This window comes from Pleurodeles waltl, chromosome 12 (genome assembly GCF_031143425.1).
Source record: "Pleurodeles waltl isolate 20211129_DDA chromosome 12, aPleWal1.hap1.20221129, whole genome shotgun sequence".
Lineage (NCBI taxonomy): Eukaryota > Metazoa > Chordata > Amphibia > Caudata > Salamandridae > Pleurodeles > Pleurodeles waltl.
Genome location: NC_090451.1, coordinates 306,164,269 through 306,189,110, shown reverse-complemented (window position 1 = coordinate 306,189,110; position 24,842 = coordinate 306,164,269). Strand labels below are relative to the sequence as shown.

The following is a 24,842-nucleotide window of genomic DNA, read 5'->3' as shown; positions in this document are numbered from 1 at the left end:
TGCCTTCTTTCCCAATTCTTGGGGAGAAATTGGACCTAGGTCTACCAGATACTGATGCAACTTTTCATTGAAGCAGTTACTTAAAATGTGTTCTTTCACAAACAAATTATAAAGCCCAACATAGTCACACACTTCATTTCCAGTTAACCAACCATCTAGTGTTTTTACTGAGTAGTCTACAAAATCAACCCAGGTCTGGCTCGAGGATTTTTGAGCCCCCCTGAATCTAATTCTATACTCCTCAGTGGAGAATCCAAAGCCCTCAATCAGGGTACCCTTCATGAGGTCATAGGATTCTGCATCTTTTCCAGAGAGTGTGAGGAGTCTATCCCTACACTTTCCAGTGAACATTTCCCAAAGGAGAGCACCCCAGTGAGATCTGTTTACTTTTCTGGTTACACAAGCCCTCTCAAAAGCTGTGAACCATTTGGTGATGTCATCACCATCTTCATATTTTGTTACAATCCCTTTGGGGATTTTTAGGATGTCAGGAGAATCTCTGACCCTATTTAAGTTGCTGCCACCATCGATGGGACCTAGGCCCATCTCTTTTCTTTCCCTTTCTATGGCTAGGAGCTGCTTTTCCAAAGCCAATCTTTTGACCATCCTGGCTAACAGGGGGTCATCTTCACTGGAGTTATCCTCAGTGATTTCAGAGGTGTTGGTCTCTCCTGTGAGGGAACCAGCATCTCTGACTATTATTTTTGGAGTTAGGGTTTGAGGGACCCTGTTCTCCCTAGATAGGACTGGTAGGGGGGAATTTTCCTCCAAGTCACTATCCTCTTCCTCTGAGTTGCCACCCTCAGAGGGGTTGGCCTTTTCAAACTCTGCCAAAAGCTCCTGGAGCTGTATTTTGGTAGGTTTGGGGCCCATTGTTATTTTCTTTATTTTACAGAGTGACCTTAGCTCCCTCATCTTAAGATGGAGGTAAGGTGTGGTGTCGAGTTCCACCACAGTCACATCTGTGCTAGACATTTTGCTTCTAAAAGTTGGAATACTTTTTAAGAATCTACAACTGGTTCTAGAATCTAATTCAAACTTTTACAAACTTTTAAACTCTAAAAGAAATGCTAAACAGGATCTAACACAAGGCCCTAGCAGGTCTCTTAAGAATTTAGAAAACTTTTCAAATTGCAAAAATCAATTTCTAATGACAATTTTGGAATTTGTCGTGTGATCAGGTATTGGCTGAGTAGTCCAGCAAATGCAAAGTCTTGTACCCCACCGCTGATCCACCAATGTAGGAAGTTGGCTCTGTATGTGCTATTTCAAAGTAAGGAATAGCATGCACAGAGTCCAAGGGTTCCCCTTAGAGGTAAAATAGTGGTAAAAATAGATAATACTAATGCTCTATTTTGTGGTAGTGTGGTCGAGCAGTAGGCTTATCCAAGGAGTAGTGTTAAGCATTTGTTGTACATACACATAGACAATAAATGAGGTACACACACTCAGAGACAAATCCAGCCAATAGGTTTTGTATAGAAAAATATCTTTTCTTAGTTTATTTTAAGAACCACAGGTTCAAATTCTACATGTAATATCTCATTCGAAAGGTATTGCAGGTAAGTACTTTAGGAACTTCAAATCATCAAAATTGCATGTATACTTTTCCAGTTATTCACAAATAGCTGTTTTAAAAGTGGACACTTAGTGCAATTTTCACAGTTCCTAGGGGAGGTAAGTATTTGTTAGGTTAACCAGGTAAGTAAGGCACTTACAGGGCTTAGTTCTTGGTCCAAGGTAGCCCACCGTTGGGGGTTCAGAGCAACCCCAAAGTCACCACACCAGCAGCTCAGGGCCGGTCAGGTGCAGAGTTCAAAGTGGTGCCCAAAACACATAGGCTAGAATGGAGAGAAGGGGGTGCCCCGGTTCCGGTCTGCTTGCAGGTAAGTACCCGCGTCTTCGGAGGGCAGACCAGGGGGGTTTTGTAGGGCACCGGGGGGGACACGAGTCCACACAGAGATTTCACCCTCAGCAGCGCGGGGGCGGCCGGGTGCAGTGTAGAAACAAGCGTCGGGTTCGCAATGTTAGTCTATGAGAGATCTCGGGATCTCTTCAGCGCTGCAGGCAGGCAAGGGGGGGGTTCCTCGGGGAAACCTCCACTTGGGCAAGGGAGAGGGACTCCTGGGGGTCACTTCTCCAGTGAAAGTCCGGTCCTTCAGGTCCTGGGGGCTGCGGGTGCAGGGTCTCTCCCAGGTGTCGGGACTTTAGATTCAAAGAGTCGCGGTCAGGGGAAGCCTCGGGATTCCCTCTGCAGGCGGCGCTGTGGGGGCTCAGGGGGGACAGGTTTTGGTACTCACAGTATCAGAGTAGTCCTGGGGTCCCTCCTGAGGTGTTGGATCGCCACCAGCCGAGTCGGGGTCGCCGGGTGCAGTGTTGCAAGTCTCACGCTTCTTGCGGGGAGCTTGCAGGGATCTTTAAAGCTGCTGGAAACAAAGTTGCAGCTTTTCTTGGAGCAGGTCCGCTGTCCTCGGGAGTTTCTTGTCTTTTTGAAGCAGGGGCAGTCCTCAGAGGATGTCGAGGTCGCTGGTCCCTTCGGAAGGCGTCGCTGGAGCAGGATCTTTGGAAGGCAGGAGACAGGCCGGTGAGTTTCTGGAGCCAAGGCAGTTGTCGTCTTCTGGTCTTCCTCTGCAGGGGTTTTTCAGCTAGGCAGTCCTTCTTCTTGTAGTTGCAGGAATCTAATCTTCTAGGGTTCAGGGTAGCCCTTAAATACTAAATTTAAGGGCGTGTTTAGGTCTGGGGGGTTAGTAGCCAATGGCTACTAGCCCTGAGGGTGGGTACACCCTCTTTGTGCCTCCTCCCAAGGGGAGGGGGTCACAATCCTAACCCTATTGGGGGAATCCTCCATCTGCAAGATGGAGGATTTCTAAAAGTTAGAGTCACTTCAGCTCAGGACACCTTAGGGGCTGTCCTGACTGGCCAGTGACTCCTCCTTGTTTTTCTCATTATTTTCTCCGGCCTTGCCGCCAAAAGTGGGGCCTGGCCGGAGGGGGCGGGCAACTCCACTAGCTGGAGTGTCCTGCTGGGTTGGCACAAAGGAGGTGAGCCTTTGAGGCCCACCGCCAGGTGTGACAATTCCTGCCTGGGGGAGGTGTTAGCATCTCCACCCAGTGCAGGCTTTGTTACTGGCCTCAGAGTGACAAAGGCACTCTCCCCATGGGGCCAGCAACATGTCTCGGTTTGTGGCAGGCTGCTAAAACTAGTCAGCCTACACAGATAGTCGGTTAAGTTTCAGGGGGCACCTCTAAGGTGCCCTCTGTGGTGTATTTTACAATAAAATGTACACTGGCATCAGTGTGCATTTATTGTGCTGAGAAGTTTGATACCAAACTTCCCAGTTTTCAGTGTAGCCATTATGGTGCTGTGGAGTTCGTGTTTGACAGACTCCCAGACCATATACTCTTATGGCTACCCTGCACTTACAATGTCTAAGGTTCTGTTTAGATACTGTAGGGGTACCATGCTCATGCACTGGTACCCTCACCTATGGTATAGTGCACCCTGCCTTAGGGCTGTAAGGCCTGCTAGAGGGGTGTCTTACCTATACTGCATAGGCAGTGAGAGGCTGGCATGGCACCCTGGGGGGAGTGCCATGTCGACTTACTCGTTTTGTCCTCACTAGCACACACAAGCTGGTAAGCAGTGTGTCTGTGCTGAGTGAGAGGTCTCCAGGGTGGCATAAGACATGCTGCAGCCCTTAGAGACCTTCCTTGGCATCAGGGCCCTTGGTACTAGAAGTACCAGTTACAAGGGACTTATCTGAATGCCAGAGTGTGCCAATTGTGGATACAATGGTACATTTTAGGTGAAGGAACACTGGTGCTGGGGCCTGGTTAGCAGGGTCCCAGCACTCTTCTCAGTCAAGTCAGCATCAGTATCAGGCAAAAAGTGGGGGGTAACTGCAACAGGGAGCCATTTCTTTACAGAGACCATTCTCTCAACTGGTCTAGAGACCTCAGAAAGTCTACAGTTCCTATTGAGGCAGGTGCGGATTGAAAGGTTGCCAGCCTTAGCTGAAACAGTCCCCTCGGTCATCTGCTGAACCAGCTGCCTCAGAGCATCTCTTGCATGCCTCACTTACACCACCTTTTTTTTCGATTAGTGACAGGATCTCCTATTTTTTTTTACCTACTGAAAATTTACCACAATGGACTGCTCGGTCTTCTGGTTCCTCTGCAAGGGCTGTGCACTACCATGCACCTTCTTGTTCCTTCCCAGACCATCATCCCCACAGTATGACATGCTTTCTGACTTACACCTCGATCGTGGAGGCAGATGTACCTGCCCTTCTGAACAAAGGTCCCCATTAATTGTTATTCTTGAAGAGGTACCACTTCTAAGCTGTGTGGAATTGTACTCATTTAGTACTGTGCCCCTTAAAAGGATAGAGGTATGAAACTCATTCTGGTTCTCTGCCTTCTGAACTTGTTCATTTGGCTTAGTAAGTTCATAATGCTCTCTCTCGTCCAACATCTGCTGGCCGTTGAATTTGGGGGATTGTTTAGCATCCCTAGATCTCTAGAATGCTTACTTCCATCTTCTAATTCTCCCTGCTTACATGCATTACATCTGAGTTTCAGTCTGTTGTCCCAGCACTATCAGTTCATGGACTTGGATTTCAGGCTAATGACTATGCCTCGTGTTTTCACAAAAGTGCTGTTAGGTGTGACATCTTTATTGAGAGTCAGAATTATTTATTTACTTGGATGACTGGCTGGCAGAAGTGGAGTCACTGTTGCTGGTCAAGACACGCCTTTGCTGCACAATGGCTGTTCTCCTCAGCTCGGGTTTTACTGTCAAAGCCCACCTACCTCACTCCAACATAGTGGTTCACCTTCATAGATGCAATCCTCCTCAGAGGATCATGCATATTGGGGAGACGATTCTGAGGCTTACGACTCCTGCATCTCCCAGTCCTAATGGTATTATGTCTGCTTGGCTTCTTTCCCCAATTCACAAATAAGGGCAGCATCCTGGTGCCTGTTACATCAGTAGCTGGAACACTAAGGGAGGTTATTGGCTAAGATAGAGATTTTCAAGTTGCTTTTCCAGGACCAATTCTGGAGGATGAATCCCACCAATCTTAAGTAGGGTTATCTGTTCAGTCCTCCACAAGTACAGGCTACTGTTGTGGCTGCCTACTTGCTGGGCTGAATCCCATCTGGACGACAAGCAACACTGGATCTTTGGTCAGTATTGGATCACATCTGCTGATAAATTTGCTAAATCTATGGATTGTGCATCTTGCCTTTAAGTCACCATTTATTTTGAGTCTGAGAATATTACCACTGTACATTATATGAACAGAGTGTGGTATGGATTGTGTACTCTTTGTTGGCAATTTACTTGCCTGTGGTAGTGGGCTCAATGAAGGGGAATTTTTCCCGTGACGGCTCATCTAAGAGGGTTTCTGAGCGTGAGGACGGAGTTTCTCAGTCTCCTGAATTATTCTGTCTATAAAACATTGTTCAGATGTTGGGAATGTCTGTGACTCACATGGGAGTGATCAAGCATATGTCATTTGCTGTTCACCTTTGTTGTATTATTTTTTAAATGTTGATTGGATTCTTTCCAGTCATCAATTTTATGGGTGTAGGAGTCTGATATGAGGAAATGTCTGCTTCAGTTTTTAATATGTTGCTCAGGAAAAATGAGTTTCTTTATTGTGATATTATTTATATTTTCATTATTATATGCTCATAACATAATATCTTCTGTTGAAAATAAAACTTTTATTTTCTAAACACCTTCATCCTTTTTCATTTGAATCTTCTTTGTTCTCAGGTTCACCAGCAACCCTACTGGACAGATACAGTTCACCCGTCGCTAGCTCCACGAGGAGAAGGCTGTTTGTAGACAGTGACACTTCCCCTGAAACTGGAACACCAACCCAGATACCTCAAGCTCCTGTTGTGAATACTGTGCCAGTGCAGAGCATGATGGCAGAGGCAATGTCTGTCACTCCTGGGCAGACTTTGCTAACCATGGCAACAGCAACTGTAACCGCCAACAATGGACAAACGGTTACCATACCAGTGCAAGGTAAAAGACTTACGATTTAGTAGGAGTAGGAGTTTGGCATGCCTGATAGACACCCTTGCTAGTACTTCATCGAACTTTATTTCTGTGTGTTTATTGGTATAGAGGCTGTTTTCTGCACATTTACTACATGATATCATTACGTCACTTGGTTGTTTTGAGAATGCACAATCTATTGTTATAATGGGATTTTTGTAACGTCTTTGTTGCTCTTCTATTCTAAGAAATTTATGGGACTCAGCCCATGTAACTCGAAAGGATGTATTAAGTACAGCTCTTGGTGCCCGTAGTTGACGATTCAGCTGCAGCCGTAAAGCCCTGTTGGAGTGAACTGTCATAAATGTCTTGCACTGTGAATTTAAGCGTTTATTCTTGGTGCCTCAACGGGAGAGAGAACTCAAAACCTCCAACATGTATTGCATATTTTAAATTATTTTTATTAGCAAAACAATCCACACCACACAATGTAGGTTTATTTACTAAACAAATGATTTGTCCGTCTGGCATATGTGGATTTACAGAGCACTTTCAAATTATGCTCTCTTAATGCCTGCTTCCTTGTACAGGCATTCAGTTTACTGAATGAGGAATTGCCATGTTAACATTGAGGCCCTTGTGACGAGCAATAGGAGCAGGCCTAGACTATTATGGACCAAGGCTGAAATCTGGAGAATCGTGGAATCCCAGGGGCATGCCTGGGTGGTGTCGCATGGTTGCTTCCTACTTACTACAGGAGCCTTTTACCGCCACTGGCATTATAGAGGGCTTGGCATAAGACTAGGAAGCATCAGTTAAGTGGCGAGTGCTAGAACCAGCAAATTTCTTTGCAAGCCACGCCCTGCGACCTTGGTGAAGAAACAAGTAGCAAGGGTGCCCAGATTAGGGGCGCACTCTTCTCCACCAGTTAGAGAGATGACTTCCAGCAGGATCAGGAGAAAGTGACTGCTACGCCTGAGAAGTCCATCAAGGGATATCAATATGCTGAAGTTGAAGTGCTGAGTACTGATAACCAATAGATGGGCCACCTGGCCAAGCTGGATAAAATACTCTCAGCTGTATACTCTATAAGGGAAATGGGAGAACAGAAATTTACACTATAGCAGTTGCCTCACTTTTTTACACCTAACAGGGCCCATTGGGTTCCTGCAAGGCCCCCACCTGTCATATGCTTGCCCGGGAGCAGTTTTAGCCCACCTATTAAATTTCAGAGAGTGGAACTTGATATTACAAAACGCATGGGCAAAAGGCAGTATAATTAAGGGCGATAGCCAAGTCATGACCTTTCCTGATTATACAGCAGCAGTGCAACAGCAAAGGGTCTCATTTATGAAGTTAAAATGAAGGCTTCAAGAACATAATATTAAATATGCACTGCTCTCCCTGCCAAGCTTAAACGCTTGGATGACAGAAAGTCGCACTTCTTTACAAATCCCCAAGCAGTATAGGACTGGCTGGAAGCCCGGGGTGTAGAAACTGGCATCCAGCCAACAGTAGGTGCTAGACAAACTGAAAAAGAGGAAGATAGAGGAAAATCTGAAAGCAGACAAAATTTGCAGATACAGCAGGACTGGGAAGGAGCAGCAACATTGGACATGTGAGAGAGAGTCTTGAAGAAGAGGATAAAGTGAAATAACACTGGAGATGCGTCCGGTCAAGTACAACCTTCAGGTCAATGCCACCAGCAACTCTTGAAAACTGTGGGCGATATGATATGACATATGCTTTCAGGACCTGAGGTGCTAAAGGGCATTGTGTTCTGAGAGGTCATAGAAATGGCTTTTTCCACAGGTGGTAAAAGTTAGAGTGTAAGAAGTGGATTGAGGATGGTCAGAGTGTCAATAACTGGAATGAGCACCTCTCTATTACACCGTTATTGGTACACCATGGATGAAGCAATCCGAGTGGTTGTAGCTGAATTTTAGTTAGTTGAAGATTTTCGCTATGGCTAGCCATATTCGTTCTCTCATTCCAAGTGAAAGGGAATTGGAGGAGTTGCACATTCAGGTACCTGAAAGTGAAATGTCAGTGTGGAAGTCATGGGCAAAGGGCTGCAAGTGGAGAGGGGATCACAGCAATTGGATCCACCCATCGATCAATTACGTGATTTGTTAAATGAGTCCCAGTTGAGGTTTCCTTACTTGGCAGAATGCAAGGGTCAGTAGGGATGTTTATTCTCCTGACTTGGAATGTCGGAGTCTTGAACAATCCAGCCAAGAGGTATAAAGTTATATTCTACTTTAAAAAAAGAGGTGTACTTGTAGGCCTCCTACAGGAAAGGCACCTCACTCACTTAAAGCACATGTTTTCCATTAAAGAGGGAGAAGGCAGCTCTACCTTACACCTGCACAGCAAATAACTGGGGTTTTAATATGGATTAGGGCGGAGGTACCTTTCTTGGTCATTAAGCAGATCAGAGATAAAGAGAGGAGATTTGTAGTGATAAGTGGCAGACTAGTTGCTTTGAATTTAACGGTGGTCAGTACAGTATTGCTCCAAATCAAGATCAGGTAACATTTTTGTCAAATGTGTTTGTACAATTAGCTTAGTGCAATAGGTGGCGATTTCAACTGTGTACCTGTTCCAAACCTAGATAGATCTCACCCACCACTCCCTTCTTGAACAGTGAACTGCAGCAGTCTTTAGGATATGGAAGTCTCAATGGAAATTGACTGACTCATTGGAGAGCCCACAACCCCCATACTAAAAGTGATTCATGGTACTACCCCACATATGAACTTCATGTTAGATGGGATAGAGTTCTGTGCACACCAACTTTACACCTAAAGGTTGCAAATACTGAGTATCTTTGCAGAACCCACTCTGACTGTAATCCTCTGATGATAACAGTGAGGTGTGACAGACCACGAGCAGTAATCCATACATGAAGATTACAGATTAAAAAGTCACAAAACCAGGTATTCTGTCAGCAGGCCTGTGAAGTAGTACAACATTTCTTTACTGAAAATAGGGGTACAGAGTCATCCAGTTAAATAGAATAAGAAATGTTTAAAATGGATCTCAGAAGCCATAAATGCATAGTTGTCTGCAATAACCTCTTACTAGGAAGATAAAGTTGCAAGAGAAGGAAGAATGGGGCTTAAAATAAAGTAGGTTTAATGACCGCTCAATAGAAGCAATATTTGGGTGGGGAAAAACGATGTTAGCACAATTATTGGATACATTTAAGATGCTTTGACTGCAGGTCTTTCCTGGTTAAGGCGCACAGTGAGAGAGACTAATTGGGTCCTATAAGAATAGTGAACCTGGAGAGAAGTAGGTCCCCTATAAAACATCAAGGGACACAATTGTTTATTTCTTATTGGAAATTAATGCGGTTTTCAGAGAGTATTACTCACAGCCAATACAGAGCAGGTGTTGAAATGAAGGAAATGTACATGTTCATAGGAGAGACTAACTTGGTAAGGATCCCCCCTGAAATAGTGACTATGTTGGGAGCCTAGATTACAGTGCCAGAAGCCAGGAATTCCACAAAGGTTATGGCTTTGAGGGAAAACTACTAGTGCAGATAGACTCCGGGTGGAATTCTACATGCCCTATGTGGACATTCTTGCCCTACTACTAGCAGATCTGCATAACACAGCCAAGAAGCAACATATCCTCACTCCCACGATTCGTGAAGTGCTAGTAGTAGCTTTGCCTAAACAGGGCACAACCCCACTAGAGGTGACGGTTTACCATCCATTGTCAATGCTCAACACAGATTACAAAATGTTGAGTAAGGTCCTGGCAGATAAATTATTCCCCACTATGCCCCATAGTCATTAACTGTTTCCCCTGTGCCAGGATATTATTGATATATATCAAAAAGATTTTGATACTCTTAACTAGTGATACTTATATGCAGTGCCACAAGTTATATGGCTAGGGTGGAGTGTCAGGCATGGGTATCTTTACCATGCACTAAACACACATTTAGGGTAAGGGCATAGGGACCAATAATTTCAGCAGTTTCAGATAGGCAGAGGGACTCGATAGGGCTCCCACTATCCCCTCTACTTTTTGCTGTGACGACAAAACCATTTCCACACAGGCTCAGGCGAGGGTAATGTGTTCACTTTGATCAAAGAAGGCAAAGAAAAACACTGCATCTCGCTACATTTTGATGTCTTGATTTTATACATTGATGATGTGCAAGCGTACACTGCTTGAATGATAGAAACCCTTGAGATGTATTCAGTATCCAGGCTAAGATTAACTGGGACAAGTACACTATGTTTCCAGAGCATCCAAACCTGAAGACTGGCTCCCTACCAGAGGGAGGGAGGTGACTACGCTAAAATGCTTAGGATGTGAGTGTATAGGGTAGAACCTGATATTCTGGATCGGAAGTGAGACAATTAATGACAGATATGAGGACTGGGTTTAAGTCTTAGAACACGCTACCCCTCTCTGTGGCTGAGAAAATAGCATCTCTAAGATGATGGTCTTGCCATGGATTCTTTACATGTTTGCAGAGTCATTGCTAAGATACCCAAAGACACATTCAGATTCAGAGAGCTCTTGCAGATCCACATATCCTAATGTGTGGATCTGCAAGATGCACATGTACACCACCTTTGGTAGACCTGGCTTCTATGCTTGAGGGTAAATGTGGAGAAGAAAATCAGACCAGTGAGCTTAGCAGCCCTTGGCTGGAAGCAGCGCCTCAATACTAACAACTAAAAAGCAAATTCCCTATACACAGGGTTTCCCTATCTTAGGGTTGATGGTACTGTGACATAGTGGTAATTGAGAGGGGTTGTGTAAATGGGAAGACCAAGTGATAAACCAGACAGCAGACCTACTTGAGGGGAGGGGGGCACCCTGAGAACTGTCTAGGACCTGGCTGAAGGGTTTGGGCTTCCTGCCGGACATTCCTGTTGCATGAAGCTATAAGCCCTATATAGGAAAGTGGCTCATTCTGACATGGCTATCCCTCCCCGCAACCTTCCCCAAAACACTTTTTGCCTAGTACATGATATGGTTTTGGCTGAAAGCGCACTGGGTTCCTGCTAACCAGGTCCCCCGTGCCAGGGTTCTTTCCCAAAACGGCACAGTTGTTTCCCCAATTGCCAAAGCATTTAGCACCCTCTGTAAGCCCCTAGTAAACGGTACCCCTGGTACCTAGGGCCTGGGGAACTAATGGAGGTCCTTAAGAGCTGCAGCACAAATTGTGCCACCCTAAGAGACCTTTCACCAAGCCCATGACAGGCCACCATTGCAGGCTGTGTGTCTTGGTGCGGACAAAAATGAAAACACAACGTGACACACAGCCTGTGTGCCATATCCCCTAACATTGCATGCAATATATGTAAGACACCCCTCTAGCAGACCTTACAGCCCTACGTCAGGGTACCTTATATTACATGTGAGGGCCTATCTGCACGAGCATCAGTGCACCTGCTATGTCTTTGTCACCTCTCAGACACAGTAAGTGACCTGGGAAGCCATTTTAAATGCATGTGCTGGACACTGGTCAATACAATTTTCCCATCTACATGAGGGGTTCACTGGAGATAGAGATGTTTGGCATCAAAGATCTCGTATTGGTGAACCTACACTGATGCCAGTGTTGGATTTACCAATACATACACCCAGAGGGCACCTTAGAGGTGCCCCCTGACACCCTACCAGCATCTGGTTTGCTCACTGACTGGCATCCTTGCAGGCACCCAAGAACCACTGAAGAGGACCTCGTACCGCACCACTGCACCCAAGCCTCCTAGCCCGTATTGAAGTGCCAACCTGGTCCCCAGTCTCTCCAGAGACCAGGTCCATCGTGGGTTTCCCCACTGTGATCTTTGCTCCGACACCTGTAGCCTTAATGCGCCCCCCCCTCCCCACCCCCCCCACCCCCTTCCACGATCGCCTCCTGTGACGGCAGCCCTGACGGTCAGCTGCACCTGGACACCCCGGATTGAGAAGAAGAGGGCCACTGGTGTCTCCGCGTCCTTCAGGCTCGTCAGACTTGAGCCCACTTGTTGGTTCACCTGGACTGGTCTCCCAGTCCTCGCCTGCAGCCTGTTTCTTTGGATCTTCCTCCACCGTGACTGCCACCGGTGACGGCCATCCCACGGTCCAAGGACCCTCTGCATCCAGCTGCCCCGGACCGAGGAGAAGGTCTCCTTTTTTAATCTTGTGTCTCATTTATTGACTATTGTGTGTATTTGTGGCTGTCTTGCTGCCCTCTGTGTTAAGCCACATAAAGGGCCAGCTTTCTACACCCTATCATACTAAGAGAGATGTAACTCCTGTGCTAAATAATGGGCAGATCTAAAGAGTATTGCAATTATATTAAGCTATATTACACCAGGCAAAGGTTACGTTCAACGACCTGAAAAGCAAATGGGAATAGCACATATGAAGGATTATGGCGGTGTTGTAATGGTAATGTGTACCGCCCTAGATGTAATAGGACAGGTGTAATTTTTTTTCCATATGGCATGATATTTTCCTTACTTGAGTCTTTTGATAGCAGCTCCCAAGTTTTGTTAATGCCACGTATAGAAGATAGAATTATGTGGAGGTATGCTTATTAGAAGCCTACCTGCAACCTACAACTTAAAGAGCCACAACCAGATTTATTAGACCAGTGCTAGTATTAGTGAGAAGGCAAATGGCGATGAGCTGGAAGAGCAGAGGGGCACCATCATCCCGTGCGTGACGCCAAGAATTGCTGAAGTGGCCAGACTGTAACAGAACCTTACTTCACAAGGAAATCATGAGGGAAGAGTCGAATGTATGGATTTGCACATGCATGAGATTTAATACTCACTGTATTTAAAGGGAAAATGAGGGAAAGATGACTCGCTCAGTAGTCAGAACCTTGAGAGGCAATTATAACAGTGACAACCCATATATATCCCTTCTCAATTTCATGGTAGTTGTAAGCCCTGTCTCCACTTGGTAGTACCTTTTATTTAGGACATTAATTTGGGTACCAGATTTAACTGTTTTGTATAGGGCTTACTTTGTGATGTTAACATTTTTATTATTCGACTTATGGTTTCACTTAGGTCTGATCCCCTTGTTTGGTTCCCATTTAGGAGGAAATCAGTTTGCAGAACAGTAAACAGCAAAATGGTTAGGGCCATAATGACAACCATGTGATGGAAATGATTTCCATTGAAGGCAGTTGATGTATCATAATGGGAGGGTTTGGGAGATGAATGTAAGTCATATATATTAATATTGTACATGTAATTGGTCTTGTGTTAAATGAAATAATAAAAATTGCAATAAAAAAAAGTTAACGTTCTAAATAGCCATAAAGCAGAACACATCAACTGGCATTGTAATGCCAAAAATATATTGTGTGACATGCTCCCTCTATCTCTCCTCGCTCCATTAAGAGGTTGGCTTCTGTCACTCCTGAGTTCACTCAATATGGAACATACCAGTGGGCAAACATTGCCTCCTTTGGCTGGACATCTGTTGCTCTTGGTTGGATAGCTTCTAAAATTACTACTGGTTTCACAGTGACCTTCCATGCCCAAAAATGGACTTACTGATGCTGCAACATGCCGATGTGCGAAGTGCTGACATATTATCCGGATCTCCGGCATGATGCCAAAACACACAGCTCATTGGTAACACCTTCAGCAGTACCTTTCTAAATCCATGCACCCGTCTGTAGCCAGATGTCTATTGTCTTCTAGCTCTGCAGCTGTCTCATCGTATGTGCCATTGCTCAGTAGCCATGCTTCCCAACATACATTGTGTCCGCAGATGCCACTTGCCATCTTGGTATTATTCATAAACTAGATAGGATAGTCTTTGCCTCATATAATCTTGCCTTTCTAGCATTTTGTCGCTACTTTATCTCCCTGGCACAACCAATTTTTAATAACACTTGAATAAATCTGTTGTGCCATGTGCTTTTTCCGTCCAGCACAATCATCACACAAGATGCATAAGAGCATCTTTGAAAAACATAATTTTTTAATCAGATTTAAAAGTATCTCAGTGTTTGGCTGCTCCATTCATATAAGAATTTCAGTCAACCTAATGAACTCTATAAAACTTTGACTTACTACACATCTTAGCCTTGGGTCATAGATGGCATGGAGCTTGTCCAGGAAATGTTTCTTGGTCTTTTGATGGATACCTCTAACTGCAGGTTCTTCTCCTTGAGAATATCCCCTCGGCGTCAGACTGGATCAGTAGACTTCAAAGAAGTACTCCTTCATGCCATTTTGTGGTGTAATGTGTCTCTGAAAGCGATGCTCAGAGACACGTATAAGCACCACATTCGCACCCTGACATCAGTGCCTTTAATTCCTGCCTTCTGAGGCAAATCAGGAGCTACTCCTTTCTTTTTCAAGACCCTTTTTGAAACTTCTCACTAAAGCTTTATAGTGTGCAAGGGAAAGTGCTACGTCCTAAGACAACAAGGTTCAAGCTGTGCAGGGATCATTGCAAACAGATGTCTGTAACAGACCGTGATACGGTATGTGTATGGTGCCTGGGGCCAGGGCATGATTCCCGGGCTTGCGATGACTCTACCCAGATGAAAGCAAAGCAGTATGTCATCAAACATCAGAAGATTTAACGCTGTGACTGATGAGGTTGTAAGGAAGGTCCTGTTCTTGCACCCAAAGTAGTTCCCACAGTTGTTCCTGCAGAAGGTCTTCATTGAGGTAGAAGTCTATAGGGAATTGCAAGAAGAAGTCAGAGTGGGAATCTCCCTTCCTGTGACTCTTAAACCTCAGAAAGGGTGTGAGGGTGTCAGTGTACCACCCAGTCTTTCTCCTGATCTCCAGCAAAGTTGATCCCATGCCCAGTCCTGATCCACCTTGAATTTCCTGATCTGTTGGTTATGACACAATTGGAGGCATATAAGGAAACCATTCTGCACATTATCGGTTCTTTACTAGTTGCCTCTGGCATGCCTTGGACCCAAAGATCTTCTAGTGCATCTTGCCGGACATCTGTCAGAGAGGAACTTCCTTAGCACAGCCTGTGCCTCTCAAACCTACAGCGGGTTCAGCACCATTTCCGTCGCCACCCGCTGCACCAGTTCCCTTCACATCAACACTGGTAACACTGCCAGAAGAGGATTCGCAACCCATTTTGCTTTCCGACTCTGAGCAGAATGCACCCTGGACTCGACTGAGTCCATGGACAGATCCCACAGGAGTACAGACAGCTGCCAACCGTTTGGATTCTCCCACCTTGCCCTTACCATGCAGCAGGGTGCAGACTTTGCACAATCTTTTCGGGAAGTGACAGTTTTGATGAAGAGGATAATTTTGTTCCCCAGTATGATGAGGATACCTGGTATATAGCATTACAAGATGTCAGTGGTTTGGACATTTCTCCAGATACTGGCCTCTCTTCTCCTCCCTGCCCTGCCACCAAAGAAAGTGCTTCCTTCACTGTTGTTATGCAGAGGGCAACAGAAGTTCTAGGCCTAGAAATACATACTATGTACGTGAAGACTAGTGGTACTCCAGCCTGGTGAGGTATCTATAGGACCTCTTTTACAATTTATTGAGGCTCTCACAGACTCCTACTGAAGAGAAAGTATATTATGTAGCGCCAGTCGATAAGCAGGTAACTGCACCATCATCCAGTGCCAGGAGACCCTGACTGTCCTGCACAGCACCCCATGCCAGAGAACTTGGAAGTGCAAGCATCCACTATTAAGGTACATTCCAATGCCTTCCCACCACTGCACCAATTTGTGAATCTTGAGTGCATAGAGACATTTGGCAAGCGCATATTTTCCTCTGTGAGCATTGCTGTGCAATCTACAAACGCTATCTGTATTTTAGGCCTCAACTCCCATGCCCTATGGAGTACAGTGGCCCAAGTTTTACCAACAGTTCTATATGACTTCCCAGGTATCCCTCATCCAAGCTATCCAAGATGACTGCGATGCAGCAGAATTTGCCTGGAAACTAGATGGTGGTGTTGGACCTGTAGGACACTTATTTCCATAGCCCCCTAGTGCAGACCCACAGGCACTATCTGTGGTTCAAAGTGGGAAAGATTTAATTGTTTCGTTTTGGTCTCACCAGCACCCCACAGGTTTTTACGAAAGGGATGGCAGTGACCACAGCGCAGCTTCAGAAGACGGGCTTCCAATCTTCCCCTAACTCAACGACTGATTGTTGAAGGCGGGCTCGCCATAGGTATTCATCAACCACCTGCAGATGACGGCGGACCTCGTAACATCGATGGAGTTCACTAACAACATGCCAAAGTTACACCTCACACCTCCTTTCATCTGAGCTACTGTGAATATGGTACGATTTTGTGACTTTTTCCTGGAGCGGAAAGTCCAGATAAAAAGGGTATGGTACCAGTGTTTCAGCCTCTGTCCTGGATCTTATGCAGAAACCTCCGAAGCTCTTGGTATTGCTTGCTTCTTGTATCATGCTGGTGAAACATGGCTGGTGGCGTATGCAGGCTCTATAGTGGGGCCTACATTCTCAGTAGGCACAGCACTGGGGAATCTGTGGGATTGTATCCTGATTTCAGAGGAGACTGCAAAAAAATAGACAGTGGTGATGGATGCATCACTTCTGGGTTGGGGACACCAAGTGAGAGTGGTGGAAATCTTGAGTCCTTTGGCGGAAGCTCAACTCAACACAGATTTGTTGGAGTTGAAGGCGATTTGCTTTGGAGTTGAAGGACGTCTTGCCTACCATCAAAAGAAGGCTGGTGCAGGTTCTTATGGACAGTGCCACCGCCATGTGATACTGCAACTTGCAGAGCGGGTTGGGTTTGTGCGTTCTGTTTCAGGAGGCTCTACAGCTCAGAAGTTGCTGGACTGCAAGGGGATTTTTCTAGCAAATAATCTCCTTTTAGGATCTCTAAACTCCAGGACAAATTACCTCAGCCTCCAACACTTAGCAGACCACAAATGACAGTTACATCAGAGGTGGCTGAAGACGTCTTCTATCACTGGGCAGTAACTTGGCTCTATCTTCTTGCTACCTCCAATTATGTCCGATGCCATCACTTTCTCGTGTTGTGGTTCCCAAGGAGGCTTTCCCTGGGAGGTACTTTCTTCTTAGAGTGAAGTTTGCTTCTCCTGTATGCCTTCCTGTTGCTGCCTCTTCAGCTGTCACTTCAGAAGAAGATCAGGAACAATCAGGCCCAAGCCCTGTTAGAATTAGGGCAGTAAAGTGTGGTAGCCGGGCTCCTGGCTATAAACATCTGTCCTCCAAGTAAGCTGCCACTTAGGTAGGATCTCCTTTCGCAACAACAGGACAGGGTGCTGCATCAGGCCTGGACAATCTGCATCTCCGTGCTTAGAGATTGAGAGATGTCGGTGGACAGCATTTGAACTTCCTCTTGAGATCATTGCTGTCATCTTGGCAGCAAGGCCTCCCACTACAAAATATGTGTACTCCAGTCGTTGGGGCAAATTTCTAGTTTAGTGCAGCACCTGAAACAGTGACCAGGTGCAGGCAAAGTTGCCTGACATTTTGTTAGTTTTGTCCTTGACAAGGACTTGCTTTGGGCTCTGTTAAATGGTACCTGTTGGCTCGGTCTGCTTTTTTGTGGTTCCTGAATCAACCTTCATTGTTTAAATCACAGGTTGTGGTGAGATTTTTGTTATGTTTTCTACATTTGTTTCCACAAACTCTTTTATGTTGTCGCAGGGTGATTTAAATTTGGTTGCTATGAGTTTTAATGAGTACTCCCTTTGAGAGCTGACATACAGTTGCCCATTATGGCTCCTGCCGTCAAAAAGGGCTCCTTAATCGCTATACCATTACCTCGAGTGTGAACGAGCTTTAGGCTCTTTCTGTCCAACCACACTGTACCACTTTCTTTCCAGATAAGCTTGTACTGAGGACCCATGCATCTTTTCTACCAAAAATAGTAACACTGTTTCATACTGAACAGGCTGTCACTCCTCTAGCATTCTTTGCCCCACCTCATCCTTCATAAAAAGAAGAGTCTCTCCAATGATTGAACCCAAAAGGAACTCTCATATTGTTTCACTGATCGCACCAAAGAACATCGGTTGGACGATCATCTCTTTACAGAGTTTGCTTGTGCAAAGAATGGCAAGTGTAGGGAGACCAGCTTTTTTCTGGACTAGCCCAACTTTCTGGCCCCATTTTGACTACTAGGTACTAGTGTATTGGTTCTGAAATACCTTGAGCCCTGGTAAAGATGTGTTCTGACCCTTAAAATGGTTTATGTTTGATTGGATTGTTCCCAGTTGGCATAGCCTAACTTACTTGTAAGTCCCTAGTATATGGTACCATGGGTATCCATGGCCTGTAAATTAGAGCGTCCTCCAGGAACTAGAGCATTTGTTCTGCCACCCTGAGTGAGTCAAGTAAAAAAATAGTTCCCAGTCTGCCACTGCAGACTGGAAGGGCAGTTTAAAACTGCTAACTCAACTTTTAAGGTAGTGGCAAAGCCCCAAACCTCCCTTTTAAATGTAAGTCACCCCTGTTCAAGCCTAATCAGTCCTAAGGCTGTTTGCTGTATATTAAAAAGTGAAACATGTAAATCAAATTTAATGTCACTAGTGGTGTAGGAAGCTGGCTTTGTATATACTTTATCAAAATGAGATAAAGTGTGCACAGAGTCCAGGGGTCCCCCAGAGGCTAAAGAAGATAATACTAATATCTTTTTTGTGCCGGTGTGGTCGAGCTTTTAGGCTGATCAGAGGATAGTGCAAAGCATTTGTTGTACACACACAGACAGTAAGGGAAGCCACACACACTCAATAACATACTCCAGACCAATAGTTTTTATATAGCAGAAAATATATTTTGTTAATTTATTTCTAGAACCACAATATTCAAGTTGCAGGTAAGTACATGAATAAATAAGTATTCCACATATGTATCAATTCCACTTTGATTAGAATTGGCAAGTTATACAGTTTTCGTACGAATGGCAATAATCTGTTTTAAAAGTTGACAGTGCAATTTTCTGATACATTTCCTGGGGGGAAGAAAAGTTAGTGCGATTTGAAGGAAAGTACAAGACTTAAATTTCCAGTCTCTGGGGGTTAGGAAGTCCACAGGTTGGGGTTCAAGTTAACCCCAAACACCCAAAACCAGCAACACAGGGCCGGCCGGGTGCATAGGTCAAAGATGAAGCAAATTTAACATGGGCTCCTATGGAGACTGAGAGCACTCAGAATCAGGCCTGCTTGCAGGTAAGTACCTTGTTCTTCGAAGGGCAGACCTGTGGGGTTTAGAAGAGCACCTGGCCGGGAGGGGGGTGGTACAGGTCAGCACCAAACACACACCCTAAGGGCGGTCGGGTGCAGGGTGCAAACACAGCATCAGGCTCCCAATGCTTTCCTTTAGGGGGACCCTGTGGGCCACAACAATCCTGCAGGTGAAGTCCAGGGGGGGTGGTTCCGTGAAATCAAAGGCTCGACAAAGAGGGGGGCCGCCTGCTGGACATTGCTGCACTGAAGTTCTGATTCTCCAAGACCAGGGGGCTGTGGGTGCAGGGATACCTTTTGGTGTCTGGAATCTTCAACCGGTTCTTTCGCAGTCAGGGGGTCCTCCGGATTTAGGCTGTAAGCGTTGTCATGGTGGACTGGAGGGGTCAACCCAGGGTGGGCACTTGCTCAGAATCTCCTGGGGACAAGCTCTTTTTAGTTGGGCCACCTGGACTCAGGACGTGGGTGTCGGGTGCAGAGTGGGCAGGATTCGTGGTTCCGGAGCAGTTCTGGAGTCCTGAGATGGAGTTCCTTTTTGGACAAGGCCGCTGTCCACTGTAGTTCTTGGTCCGCTGTGATGTAGGCAGTCCTCTGAAGGCTTCTCGGAGGTCGCTGGACCTGCAGGATGCGTTGCTTGAGAACACACACTCAAAGACTTAACTTCAGGCCAATAGTTTTTTTTATAGAGAAACATATTATTTTCTTAATTTATTTTAGAACCACAAGATTAAAATTTTAGGTAAGTACATAAATTGTAAGGTTCTTCACACAGGTAAGTAGTGTACACAGTTTTGTTAAAAATAGCAATAAGCTATTTAAAAAGTGGACACAGTGCAAAAATCAACAGTTTCTGGGGAAGGTAAGTAATAGTTAGTTTCTCAGGTAAGTAAAGCACTTACAAGTTCAGTCTCCTGGGCATAGGCAGCCCACAGTTGGGGGTTCAAGGCAACCCCAAACCCTCAGCACCAGCAACACAGGGCAGCTCAGGTGCAGAGATCAAAGGAAGGCCCAAATAACATAGGTGCCTATGGAGAACAGTGGTGCTCCAGGTTCCAGTCTGATAGCAGGTAAGTAGCTGTGACCTCGGGGAGCAGACCAGGGGGGTTTTGTAGAGCACTGGGGGGGGGGGGGGACAGGCATACAAAATACACCCTCAGCGGCACAGGAGTGGCTGGGTGCAGTGTGCAAAGTAGGTGTTGGGTTTGTCGTAGAAAACAATGGAGGGACCCGGGGGTCACTCTGGCGATGCAGGCAGGGCACAGGGGGGCTTCTCGGGCCAGCCACCAACTGGGCCAGGATGAAGGCCGCCTACTGGTAGGTGGTTTCTCTAGGTCCTGGGGGCTGCGGTGCAGTGCTTGGTCCAGGCGTCAGGTTCCTCTGTTACCAGGCAGTCGCGGTCAGGGGGAGAGTCTGGATCCTTTCTGCAGGCTTCGCTGTGGGGGGGTGCAGGGAGGTCGACTCAGGGTGTCCACGTCGTTGGAGTCGCCTGGGAGTCCTCTCTGCGGTGTTGGTTGTCCTGAACTCGAGCCAGGGGCATCGGGTGCAGAGTGGGAAGACTCACGCTTCTGGCGAGAAGTTGGCATCTCTTAAAGTTGCTTTCTTTGCTGCTGTTTCTGGACAGAGCCGCTGTCTGCGGGAGGTTCTTGGTCCTTTAGGTGCAGGTCAGTCCTCAGAGGTCGCTGGTCCCGCTGGATGTGTCGCTGTGCAGATTCTTTGAGTCTGGAGACAGGCTGGTAGGGCTGGGGCCACGTCAGTTGTCGTCACCGTCATCAGCAGTCCTTCTTCTTTCTTCACGTTGCAAGAATCTGATTTCCTGGGATCTGGGTCGCCCCTAAATTCTCAATTTAGGGGGGTGTTCAGGTCAGGGGGCAATGGCCAATGGCTACTGTCCTTAAGGGTGGCTACACCCTCTTTGTGCCTCCTCCCTGAGGGGAGGGGGGCACATCCCCTTCCTATTGGGGGAATCCTCCAAAACAAGATGGAGGATTTTTTACGGCAGGGGTCACCTCAGCTCAGGACACCTTAGGGGCTGTCCTGACTTGTGGGTGACTCCTCCTTGTTTTTCTCATTACCTCCTCCGGACTTGCCGCCAAAAGTGAGGGCTGTGTCCGGAGGGGCGGGCATCTCCACTAACTGGGATGCCCTGGGGCGCTGTAACAGGCATGAGCCTTTGAGGCTCACTGCCAGGTGTTAAAGTTCCTGCAGGGGGAGGTGAGACGCACCTCCACCCAGTGCAGGCTTTGTTCCTGGCCACAGAGTAACAAAGGCACTAACCCCATGTGGCCAGAAACCCATCTGGATGTGGCAGGCTTGCAGGAACGTGTCAGCCTAACACTGGTGTTTGGACTGGTATACAGGGGGCATCTCTAAGATGCCCTTTGAGTGCATTTTTCAATAAATCCCACACTGGCATCAGTGTGGATTTATTGTGCTGAAAAGTTTGATACCAAACTTCCCAGATTTCAGTGTAGCCATTATAGAACTGTGGAGTTCGTGTTTGGCAAAGTCCCAGACCATATACTCTTTATGAATACCCTGCACTTACAATATCTAAGATTTGGCTTAGACACTGTAGGGGCATAGTGCTCATGCAACTATGCCCTCACCTGTGGTATAGTGCACCCTGCCTTAAGGCTGTAAGGCCTGCTAGAGGGGTGACTTACCTATGCCACAGGCAGTGAGTTGAGGGCACGACACTCTGAGGGGAGTGCCATGTCGACGTAGTCATTTTCTCCCCACCAACACACACAAGCTGTGAGGCAGTGTGCATGTGCTGAATGAGGGATCCCCAGGGTGGCATAATACATGCTGCTGCCCTTAGAGACCTTCCCTGGCCACAGAGCCCTTGGTACCAGGGGTACCAGTTACAAGGGACTTATCTGTGTGCCAGGGCTGTGCCAATTGTGGAAACAAAGGTACAGTTTTAGGGAAAGAACACTGGTGCTGGGGCCTGGTTAGCAGGATCCCAGCACACTGTCAATCCTAACTAGCATCAACAAAAGGCAAAAGGTTAGGGCGTAACCATGCCATGAGAGGCATTTCTCTACAGTCCTGCACTAAAGGATTGGGTAAAATACAGGGGGCATCTCTAAAATGTCTTCTTGGTGCATTGTTCAATAAATCCAACACTGGCATCAGTGTTGGTTTATTGTGCTGAGACCTTTGATACCAAACTTCCCTGTATTCAGTTGAAGTCATTATGAAGCTGTAGAGTTCATAATGACATATACCCAGTATGGCCAAACAGCACTTAAAATGTCTAAGAAGGGACTTAGACACTGCAGGGGCATATTGCTCATGCAGTTATGCCCTCGCCTGTGGTATAGTGCTCCCTGCCTTAGGGCTTTAAGGCCTGCTAGAGGGGTGACTTACCTATGCCACAGGCAGTGGTTTGTGGACATTGCACCCTGAGAAGGGTGCCATGTCAACTTTAACTTTTTCTCCCCACCAGCACACACAAGCTGCAGTGGCAGCGTGGATGGGCGTAGTCAAGGTGTCCCACCAGGGTTAGCATAATACATGCTGCAGTCCTTGGGGACCTTCCTTGGCCACAAGGCTCTTGGTTCCATAGGTTCCTTTTACAAGGGACTTAATTGTGTGCCAGGGTATGCTAATTGTGGAAACAATGGTACAGGTTTTGGGAAAGAACACTGGTGCTGGAGCCAGGTTAGCGGGATCCTAGCACACTCTCAGTCAAAGTTGTCATCAATATCAGGCAAGTTTCCTACAAGAGGGCACAGTGTAATTTTGGAATTTGCCACTTTAGTTGCCCTCGGTTCCCAGTGCCCATTTACTAATGCACACAGGGCCTATCCTGCAGGCAGTTTTCTACCCTCCTTAGGAGACGGGCCCTGCATGGAGGAGAGATGTTACCTCCTTGGAGAAAGCCTCACAGGTGTTAGCCCAGAAGACGAGCTTTAAACAAGAAGCCTCTTTTGAAGGGCAAATGGGTAATACTTTGCCACCACCGGACACCCCAGTGTAAACTGGACTTGGTCCCCTTCCTTTCCAGTTCTTCTCTTCCAGGATCCACCGTTGTTTTTTTGCAGTCTTGTCTGAGTCTTGCATTATCCTTTTCTGGAGTCCTTTTGGTGGGTTTGGGAAGGACCAGGTACTTACCTCTCTCCTCCTGGTCGCTGGGTAGCACTCTGGTACTTACCTTTTGGGGTTCCTAGTTCCTCCAGCTCCCCTCTACCGATTCCACTTCCTTGGGTGGGGGCCCGACTTTCGCATTCCACTTTCTTATTATATGGTTTGGTCCCCCAGGTCCTTAAGTACATGCTTTTGCTTTCACTATTTTCTATTGCATTTGATGCTAATTCCTGACTTCTAATGTACATATAATAGTGTGTTTACTTACCTCCAGTTGGTGTCTTGCCTATATAGCATACTGGTATTTGTGTTACCATAATAAAGTACCTTTATTTGTGTAACAATGTGTGGTTCTTTCATGTGTGTAAATGCTGTGTGACTACAGTGGTATTACATAAGCTTTGCATGTCTCCTAAATAAGTCTTGGCTGCTCATCCACAGCTACCTCTAGAGAGCCTGGGTTCCTAGACACCGACTACACCTCACTAATAGGGGATACCCGGACCTGGTATAAGGTGATAACACCATAGATGCTCACCACACACCAGGCCAGCTTCTTACAACATAAAAAAAATCTAGCCCTCATTGTATATAATATACCTGGGGATGTCTAAAAACCGACTTGAAATAAGAGAGAAAGCAAATTAAAGGCTTATGTAAAGGTATCCAACCCCATGATAAAGGAAAATGTTCATTAGTCACTTCCCACAAATCACACATAAGGGCTCAAAATTAGAGTAATGCTGTTTATCTGTGTAGGCTGCAATTGCGGCGTAGCTCACCGAAATTTTGTAAGCTACTGACCCCGTAGGTGGTGACAGGGACCACGCAAGCTGCGTAATAAAACTGATAGAAAAAGGTGAAATTAGACCTTAGTTTGACAGTAAATATCAAAGGAGTGAAAGTTACACCAAAATACTCTTAGAGCCAAGTTAAGTGTGGTGGTTAGCTAGCGACTAGGGGCAGTTAGGAATACCAGAGGTAAGTACAGTAAATTACCACAGCAGCCAACAGTAAGCCAGTTACCCACCCAGCTGTCCCATAAGCTAACACAGAGAGTACTGGTGGGAGTTTGTGGAATTCAGAACCCTTTCCAGTGGACCCTCAGGAAACCATCAGGCAAGAGGGTGTGTGGAGAGTGCCCCTACACCAGGATACCCATAAGACAGGATTACCTACACCAGGTACCCGGATGCAGTGGGGAGAAGGGACTGTCTTTGAAGACTGTGGATGCCTCGGATTGTCCAGCTGCTGTCACGACCCGTGGACCACCAGGCCAGTGTAACCCAGGGACATATTCCAGACGTGGGGGGCATGCAAAGAAAGGGGACAGAGTCCAGCACCTGAGAAGGTGCCCAGGTGGTGCAGGTGCCAACCCCCACCCTCCTGAAGATTAAGTTCCTGCAAGTCGGTGGAGGAAGAAGTCCAGCTGCGGAGTCCAGGAGCTGCTGAAGATCCCAGGAGTCGCCTACAAGCTGTCCCTCAACAGTCGCAGGATTGCAGGAGGGTCAGTGACCAGCCAGATCACCAACAAGCACTGGCAAGTGCAAATAGAAGT

At 46.4% G+C, this 24,842-nt stretch overlaps 1 protein-coding gene across 1 annotated transcript in view; it reads left to right on the top strand.

Annotated features, from left to right (window-relative positions):
* RBL2 (RB transcriptional corepressor like 2) overlaps positions 1-24,842 on the top strand; it is a 533,156-nt gene that overhangs the window by 261,580 nt on the left and 246,734 nt on the right. Inside the window, exon 15 of the mRNA XM_069216335.1 lies at positions 5,785-6,042. Within this exon, the coding sequence (XP_069072436.1) occupies positions 5,785-6,042 (258 nt within the window). The remainder of the gene's footprint in view (positions 1-5,784; positions 6,043-24,842) is intronic.